The 9208-nt window shown below is 43.8% G+C and overlaps 1 protein-coding gene across 2 annotated transcripts; it reads right to left on the reverse strand.

The window, feature by feature from the left end:
* Positions 1-1693: 1693 nt before the first annotated feature.
* Positions 1694-8924, reverse strand: LOC107396904 (Fc receptor-like protein 5). Of its 2 annotated transcripts, XM_015976748.3 has the most exons (7): positions 7751-8924; positions 7627-7672; positions 6519-7558; positions 5529-5795; positions 5179-5448; positions 4909-5082; positions 1694-2558 (listed from the first exon to the last, which is right to left on the reverse strand). In XM_015976748.3, exons 3-7 carry the CDS (start codon positions 6547-6549, stop codon positions 2497-2499), a joined length of 804 nt encoding a protein of 267 aa, XP_015832234.3. In that variant the 5' UTR covers positions 6550-7558; positions 7627-7672; positions 7751-8924; the 3' UTR covers positions 1694-2496. The 2 variants fall into 2 exon arrangements, with proteins under 2 accessions (XP_015832234.3, XP_070404446.1); XM_070548345.1 differs by having other exon boundaries at positions 4909-5055; positions 6519-7672.
* Between the last annotated feature and the right edge of the window lie 284 nt (positions 8925-9208).

The following is a 9208-nucleotide window of genomic DNA, read 5'->3' on the forward strand; positions in this document are numbered from 1 at the left end:
AAGGGGCCGAAATGAAACTTTGGGACGGAGTCGAGGGCCAAACTTAATATTTTTTGAAAAAGTGAAGGCAAATTTGCACGTTTTCTTTATCAACATGTATGCAATTTTGAACCTTTAAATTTGGAAACAAACATATTTCTGCATTAAACTGAATGTGGAATAACCAAATTACATACGAGCAAGTCAGTTTTAAATAAAAGGCATCAGTGGTATTCATTACTTGTGGTATAATCAGCATTTTTAAAATCTATTCAGGATTTATGTTTTCTTGTTTATTCATTTTTCTTATTTTTTATTCTCTTTTTTCTCCTGTAATACGTGTCATCGCTGCTGTGACGTCTAGCTTTCCCCACTGAGGAACAATAAAGGGATTTTCTATTCTACTCATCTATCTGCAGCCTTTCCACTTCCTGTTTACTGTAGGTTAAATCTTTTCTCACGGGCCAACAACAAAATAAAAATATCATTTTATCTTAAATGAAAATGCAACATCTCACCTGTTAACTTTCATGTTTTGGAGCAGAAAAAGAGCATAAAACCAACATATTTAAAGCTCAGTTTGCTCCACTGGTTTACTGTGATGCTCACCTGTTCCAGCCAGATACCTGCATCATGGGGTTGATCTGAGCTGAGGAGGAGACTCCTGTTGTTTTGTTCATCTTCATCATAATAATGACAGCATTAGATGACAACAGGTGCTCACATAGGTTTGTGCTGATGAACAAGTCTGAGCAGCTTGACCACGTTGTTGTGTGTCGGGGAGGAAACACAACCACAGCAGCCACAGAGTCGTGCTGGTTTGAGCGTGTCGCTGCTCGCTGGAGTTATATCAGCTCTGTCTGGACATTAGTTGGAAAACTTTCTCTTTCAGTCGTGAACACATTACTGAGCGGCTAGAATCTCCGTTTCTGGGCTTCAACGTCAGAAAATAGCTGAGTGAACTCGGCGCTGAGTGAGAGGAGTGTAGTTTGTCCGAGACAGCGGAGCTGCAGACACCCAACTACCTCTGACTGCCTCGGCGCTGGAAAAAACACAAAGGAGGGGGCGCGTCTGCTCCGCGCTGGCGCCGCAAAGCATCATGGGAGTTTTAGTCTTTGCGGTAAAATCGGCGAGCGGGCCAGTTTTAATATATTTTTGATATTTATCTCGCGGGCCACATAAAAATGCTCCGCGGGCCGCATCTGGCCCGCGGACCTTGACTCTGACATATGTGCTCTTGAAGCTCATCAAGAGAATGCCAAGAGTGTGTAAAGCAGTGATCAGAGCAAAGGGTGGCTATTTTGAAGAACATAGAATATAAAACATGTTTTCTGTTTTTTTTTTTTTTTCACCTTTATGGTTAAGTACATAACTGCTTATTGGTCCATTCATAGTTTTGATGCCTTTAAAACTGTGGTGAAGATTTGAAAAATGCTGTGAAAGTGGGCGTTGCCGGGAGACATGGAGTGGCATGGCCAAGTGTGGGGAATTTCCATCCCTGGAAGGAGAGGGAGTGGGAGGAGACTGTACCGATGACCTGAAATTGTTCCAGTCCCAATCAATCACAAGTTTAAAATGCAGTAGCCGCTGTTCTGCCACAGGGGGCAGCACTAAGACGTTTTTAGACCTAGGGTCTAATCTCAGTTAGGTCATACCTTAAGAATGGGACCAATGCCTCCCCACTCAGCTTTAAGGGGTTGGATTGGGGGATTAAACCACCAACTACTTCCCGAGCACAGCCACTGCTGCAGCTCACCACTCCCCACAGGGATCCAGTGTAATGATGACTAATGGGACTTCATTTGACACCTTCTAGAGTCCTGGTGCCCAAGATTCTTTCACCCAAAATTTGAAAAGAAATGATTTTTATTCGGCACTAAACCACAGAAATTCCACTCAGTCGGCTAAACAATAACGTTCAAAGCAGTTGCATCGACTGTTTTTGAGTTGAATCAGACTTTTCTCCAGAATGTTGCCGATGAACAGCACTTTATTGTGTTTTTTTTTTTCAACTCTTTGACCTGTTTGTGGGTTTGAACTTGGCGGTGTCCTCTTTTCTGAGAATCAAGCCCCTGATATAGTTTCTGATGAACGAACCACAGAACAGAAGAAATCAGTAATTCCGAGATAACCAAACTTGTCATATCTAAATTTAATTGTTAAAGAAACAGAGGAATTAAGAATCAATTTCATAAAGTGTTTTCTGTAGAAGTGAGGAAAAAAATGAAACCCAAACATTAAGACTGAGTTGGAAAAAATGCTGATGACAGCAACTTTATAAACAAAAACCACAAACACCTTGCTAAAAACACTCCTGTGGGTGCTCGACTTCCTCTTCACACTCAACAAACGACTGTTGAGTTTCATCATGTCTGCATCCAACCTCCCGATTATCTCTTCTTCTCTTCAAATCAAGCTTAAAAATACAAAATCACTTGGTCATCTGGCTAATGGCAGCTTTTCTATGAGGTCATCTGGTTGTGTGGACCACTTTGATGTCAGATGTAGATCGGAAATTCAGACAACATTTTCCATGATAACATCCTGGCTGCCCCTTTGGTCCATGACTCTCTGAGCAGCTGTGGAGGAACAGAAACATCTCAAACGGTCACAAACACAACAACAAAAAACATCTGACGGATGTCCTCTCCACTTTTTCCAAAGACAATTTTAGTCCCCTGCACTTTTTGCCATCCAAAAACAACATCACTTTATATTAAATAGACATTGGTTGACCACTAGGACCAAGCAGAAAACAACCACTTGTATTGAAGCATGTTTCCCATTGGAACCCTCCGTAAGCTCATCTATTGGCTCTGCTGATACTTGCTAATGTGTGATTGGCTGTTCCTGCCACCGGTGTACTTAACAATTCTTCATTCCTGACATAGGGAGCCCAAGTCTCTTCCCTTTCCGGTCGGCTCATGGGTCCCCAGAAGAACAAAAAACTGAATGCAAGTCAACGGAGCTAAAAATGCTATTTTTGAATCTGCTTTGCCTCACGCCCTGGACCGCACATGCAGTATGTTGTACTGCAATTTAAATGAAAAGTAATAATGAGTGTGTGACCACGCCAGTCACGTTTTTTGAGATTTGTCAGCTTGTAAAAGTTCTTAAGTAGCATGACTACACACCAGAAATCAAACGTTGCATATGTGACATCACCACATAATCTTTTCTCCCGTAGCGCAGCTGCTACTTACCACGTAGGCTAGCCAGATTTGTGGTGGTTCTTTCCTCCTGTGGGAAGTTTTCTGAACTTATAGCCCTTTTCCCTCAGTTTTCTCTGTGTCTGGTTCGATGACGCCACTTTAGTGAAGCACATTTGTAGTCCTGGACGTATTTTCACACAAAACCTAAAATAGCATTCCCCCCGTTCAAAAATAAGCGCACTCTTGGTATCAATATGTGTCTTTAAAATTCACGGACATCATATATGAATTCCATAGCCCAAAACAAGCAGTTTAGAAAATAGCCTTTTTAGCCCCATTGACTTGCATTAATTTTTTCATTCTACTGGGGACCCATGGTCCGGAAGTAGATGGGCGTGACTTAGGCTCCCTATTGCATTAAAGAGCCTCTAGGCTGTAGTTATAGAGCTCCGGGAGTTGACGTCACATCTCCCGGCATGCAACAGTTCAAATCGAAACGGCGCCATATTGGCAGGCAGAAGCCGGCAGCTGGACTATTTGTTATTGTCAGAAAACTCAATCAAACGGGAACTATGGTAGATTCCTGTTGTGCCCCAGGATGCAGAACAGACACGGACGACATAAGGAATGAGCCATCTACAGGATTCCCCAAGATCCGGAGCGCCGCAAACGTTGGATCATTGTAATAAAACGCGCTAGTGACCGGGCGAAAATGAAACTGTGGGATCCCGAGAGTAAAGGTTTTCACTTATGCATCGACCGCTTCATATCAGGTACTTAAACCAACGTTTCCTCAACTGTGTATGGTATTTATTTTAAATGCTTTTATTATGATTCTTAGTGGGCTTCCTAAACTTATTTTGGCGTGGCTTTTTCTGTCTTATTACTCATAGCAACAAGTAAACATCACGTAAAACGTTGCCTCGTGTTTCTGCGTGCTGCCGTTTACGTGTTTTATGATCACAGCAATTAACCGGCTAAGCTGTATTTAATTTTTAAGCAATGGTTGATCAATTGTCATATCACACATAAAAAGCACTTTGGATTGCTATTATCTGTCTCACCGAGACTACTTACGTGTAAATCTGTTATTTGTCCGTCCATCCATTTTCATCCGCATATCTGGAGTCGGGTTGCGGGGGCAGTAGCGTGACTTCCCTCTCCCCAGCCGCCGGAGCCAGCCTCCTCCGGCCGGGGGACTCCCAAGGGGTTCCCCCGGCCGGGTCCGGTGTTGTGCCGGTAAGAAGTCCGCTCCGACAGCTTCTGGCGTTTTTAAAAAGTATCCCAGGGGCACGATAAGGGTCGGAGATGTTTAGTCTATTTAATTTCTGACTATATAAAACGATTTCTTCTGTTTTAAAGTGTGAAGTAAACTCAGACGAAGTAAAATCCAAGCCGATCCCGTTCATGTTCATGGTTACATCCGTGTTTGTTTACCTTTTTTGCATGCCAAAATGGCGTCCACTAACTGAGAGTCATGTGGGGTCCGGAGCTCTATATATCGCCACCTGGTCCTCATGCCGGTTGTGTCCCCCCACTTCTAAAGTCAGAACTATGTGCATGCAATAAAGTCATCCACAATGCTGATGACACTTGACTGTTTATGAAGGGTTTCCTTTATCCAAATTAAGTAAACGTGACTGTTTCGTGAAACTTAATTGAAATATGTTTTGAAGGAAACCTTTAAGAAGAGTTTTCATTTCTGAAAAATCAACTTTTTGCTGTAGTTTAGTTTGATTAGAGCAAGCAGTGTAGGAAATGGGGCGGGACTCCTCACCTCTCCTCCTGTCTCTGTAGATGAGTCCGAGTAAGATGGTGGACACCAGGTATGGAGTTCCCACCACCAGGTGACTCAACACCCTGAGGACAGGAGGTGACCCTGAGGCTGAAGGTGACCCTGAGGCTGAAGGTGATGGAAGAGGAGCTGTAGAGGGAGATTCATTCTTTAATACTGAAACAAAAGAATCCATACAAAACTTCCTGTGAGTAAAATTATGTCATCCAAGTATCACACTCAAGTCTTTAAGATTCAAAGGATTTTTCTTACTGAGCTCCACCTGTAGGTGCTTCCTGTCACCTGAAACCACCATCCAGCTCTCCAAGGACTCTCCGAGCCCCACGACGCTACAGCTGTAGAGGCCTTCGTCGGATTTGGAAGCACTCTGAATTATCAGCTCTCCTGAAGAGTTGCTGCTGATGGATCTACCGTCTTTAAAGAAGTTGTATTTGGAAGGGTTGGTCGCGGCTTTGCAGCGCAGAGTCACAGCAGCTCCCTCTGACACGGGCAGGGTGGGACTCTCCAGGATCACCGGGCGGTCTTCAGACAAAAACATCCAGTTTTAGTTCGCGTTCGGTTTGTTTTCTCTTTATTTGCGATAACCAGGCGGATTCCCTTACCAGTGATGGTGATGTTGATGCTATTGCTACGCTCCCCCATGTCTGACTCACACCAGTACACCCCCGTGTCTGTTGGGTAGGTGTTTTTGATGAGGCAGCTGGATCCTGAGGAGGCTTGACCCCAGCCGGTGGAGCAGGGCCTGATTCCACCTTCTGGGGTTTTTCTCTTCACCTTCCAGCCAGTGGAGTTCAGCTGATGCTCACAGCTCAGAGAAATGGAGTCGTAACGAAAGAACTGTGACCTGTCGGGGCTGACCTGGAGACAGGCTGCTGGCAGGAGAGGAGGGAGGAAGGAAAGGAGCGAGGAGTCAAAGAGAAGGTAGATAAAATGTGATGGTGGTTAAAAGAAGACAAGACAAGATGTTTTGGTATCAAGAAAAACAAGGAATGAGGGTAAAAACACAATTATAGTAAAATAAGAAGAACAAAGAACCAGGAGCAGAATTAAAGTAGAAAACAAGGAAGTAAAGATCAAAATAAAAACAGAGGATGTGGCAGAAGATGGTGTGAAAGATAAAAATGACCAAGAAATGAAAACAAAGCAAAAACATAAAAAACATTTAAAGAAGAATAAAGGAAACTTTAAAAAAAATGTGGTTAATTTAAAACCAACAAAAGGAATTCAATAATTTTCTTTTAACTAGATTTATATCTCTATCTAAAGGAAACTTGGTTGAGTTACAAACTAAAAAATTATAAATTTACATTATTTTCCACATTTATATCTCTGTGTAAAGGAAACTTGGTTGAGTTACAAACTAAAAAATTATAAATTTACATTATTTTCCAAATAAAACAAGTTTAAATCTGCTTTGGTTGTATATCCTGAAGCTGATATCTCCTGTTACAGACGACTAAAGAGACAAAAATCTTCTAGAGCCACAAACAGATGAATATAAAACCAACCGGAGCTGATTTCACTCGAGCTTATGCTCACCTGGCTGTAGAGGTTAGTGAAAATAGTTTTAGATAACAAAGTTATTTACTCACTCAGTATCAGACAGAACGGAGTCACCAGCATCCTGCCCTCCAGCTACTGACTCTGGTTTCTGCACTTCCTCTGCAACATGTGCCACCCCCGCTGTCAGGGTCCACGGATCATTTCCAACCTCAAGTAAAAGGCAAGTTTCACAAAAATAACCTGGTCACCCCAACAGTTTCCTGAACCCCTCCAATTCCCCCAGGCCAGTGCAAAACAACGGGAACACGCGAAGAGACAAAAAATTAAATCGTTACTCTTTCAGTAAGAAGTTGAGGATTTGCAAGTTGAAAATTTTAATTTGTCACTTTGAACTTGTTTGGGGTTCCAGGACTCTAGAAGGCGCTATAGCAAATGCAGACAATTTACCATTTGTGAAGTGCCTCGTGATTTTTATCTTGAGAGGCGTTGTCCCACAAAACCTGCTGCTTGTCATTTGCTACTGCTTCATGAAGAGCTGCTTGCATGCTAACCATGTGTGTGGCACAGCAGCAGCACTGCTTCAGACACTCTACAGAGACGATGTGTAGTTTTTACCATTAATCTCTGGAAAATATCCATCAGAAAGTTGTTAAAAATGAATTACACGACGCCCAGTTGTTGAAATATACTGGCGAGTTCATAATAAATAACCAAGAAAATCAGGTCTAAAAAACACGGAGCGGGTTTGTCACGGTCTGCCTGGTGGATTTTCTGTTTTCTTTGTGTTGCAGGTAGGCGCGGCAGACGGCACACCTGTTGGGAGTTTGACTAATTGAGGGACAGAGGATTTAAGGAGCGGTGCGACTCAACTCCAGTGCCGGTTGATACTCACATGGGTAGTTCTCTAGCCTCTGAACCTGCCTGCTTGTTCGTGTTTCCATGTTGGTAACTTTGAACTCCGTTCCAGTAACCTGTACCTGCATCACCTACCTTGCCTGGAGTTGTTCCCACGTCTCGTCGCTTAAAGATCCTCTGGACTCCTCTCTCCACGTCTGCCCGCCTGCCTCACGCTCTGAACTCCTCTTCTGGTCCGACCTTCCTCAGTTCGCCTCCGCTCTGGTTCCGATTCCTGACCGTAAGAACTTTCCCAGTCACAGACTCTTTATCTCCTGGTTCTCTGGTTCTGGTCTCGCTCACCTTCTGCTTATATCCCCGTAGATTCCGGTCTCCTCCTGTTCCTGATCTGAAGCAGCGCCTTTAGTTAGTTTTTGCCTTTTTCTATTGTTCCTCATTGTAAATAAACCATTTTACTTTTACTCACCGTTCCTCTGATGTGATTCTTCATGTCCTGGGTGAAAGCTCTTACCCACAGCATGACAGTAAACGCCTGGAACACACCAGCTGCGAAGCAGATCGCTCTCGAAAATCGCGAGCTGCCCGTTGCTCCTCTGTTCACATCAGGTTAGAATTTCCAACGAGGGCTTCTGCTCACATCCAAACTACCCCACCCTCGTGTCCTGGCTGTGTGTGTGTGTGTGTCTTTGTTTCTTCATTTTCATCTCTCTAGTCTGTTTAGAAACACAAAAACCCACATTTATCAATCGCAGTGTTTTATTTACATCTTTTTCTTTATTTAGTTAAATCTACCAGCCTGCCTCTTCTGTTTTGCTTTGGCTTCCTGCCAGAATTGAAGCGGCTCCTGAAAAAGTTAGAGCTCACGCTGAATCGATTGCTGCACGGTGCAAGCCTTCGTGGCGCTTTGCAGCTCGTGTGTGACGGGTAAAAACTTATATTAACTTTATTAATGTCTTGACTGTTTAACATCTGGTGTTTATTAAACGTAGCTTCATCCGTTTATTTTACTCTTTGACAGAGAACAGGCCACTGCAGGTCTTACAGGGAGGAGGTTTAGGAGGATGACCTTGCCTTGGTACCGACCTCTTATCAGTAAAACTCCCTTGAGAAAGTTCAGACTGCTTTGTGGAGTTAGAATGCATCTGGTGTGTCTCTTCCTGCCTGAAAGTCTCAAAATGTGTGTGCGTAATCTTTTGTGTGTGCTTAATAAATACTGTCAGAAGGCGTCAGCCCGATGAGAGCAAACTGGCAACCTTGACTGGTGTGTACTTTCTTCCCCTCCACTTTGCAAAGTCTAAATTGATTGTATTGATCGGTATTGGTGTTGATAAATTGATTACCACAACCTTCTGTGCTTCGAACTTTCTCTGAGGTAATCCTGGGTTGATAAAGTTACCCAACATTGTTAGTGCCGTGAACCCGTCGTGCAGTGCCGCCGTTGGGAGGGCCCCGCCGGGGTGCCGCCGAGGCGCCGCTTCCTGCTAAAGTCCGGGAGGCTGGGATTGCTTCCCAGCCGGCTGTTTAGCTCTGCAGGCGACCTTCCACCGCCGGCTCTCGCGCGTCGGATTCGGGGTGAATCCATCGTGCAGGGGGGGAGTAAGTAACTTTTTTATTTCGCACCCTTTTCCGTGTACGGGTTAATAAAAGCTTTCAAAGACCAGAAAGCCGACCTAGCCATGTGCATATCAATCCCCAACCTGACTGCACCCGGTTCAGCCAACAGCCAAGAGACGCAGCCCGTCCAGAACGGGAGCCATCCCAAACAAACGGTTACTACTGAACACATAAGATCTTATCGACTGAGTAGAGGCCTGAGAGTTATAACCGCAAAATAAAAAATAAAATATAATTTCAAAAGGTTCTCCAATTTGAGGTCTTAGTTGTTTTACTGTTAAGCACAACTGTTAATTACTTATTGCATTTG

Source organism: Nothobranchius furzeri, chromosome 2 (assembly GCF_043380555.1).
Source record: "Nothobranchius furzeri strain GRZ-AD chromosome 2, NfurGRZ-RIMD1, whole genome shotgun sequence".
Classification (NCBI taxonomy): Eukaryota; Metazoa; Chordata; class Actinopteri; order Cyprinodontiformes; family Nothobranchiidae; genus Nothobranchius; species Nothobranchius furzeri.

Coding starts and splice junctions, on each gene's coding strand:
- LOC107396904 (XM_015976748.3), bottom strand. CDS start 6,549: ATGCTGGTGACTCCGTTCTGTCTGATACTGA. Junction 5,796..6,518: donor TCCGTTCTGTCTGATACTGA/GTGAGTAAATAA, acceptor TCCTGCCAGCAG/CCTGTCTCCAGGTCAGCCCC. Junction 5,449..5,528: donor CATCAACATCACCATCACTG/GTAAGGGAATCC, acceptor TTTTGTCTGAAG/ACCGCCCGGTGATCCTGGAG.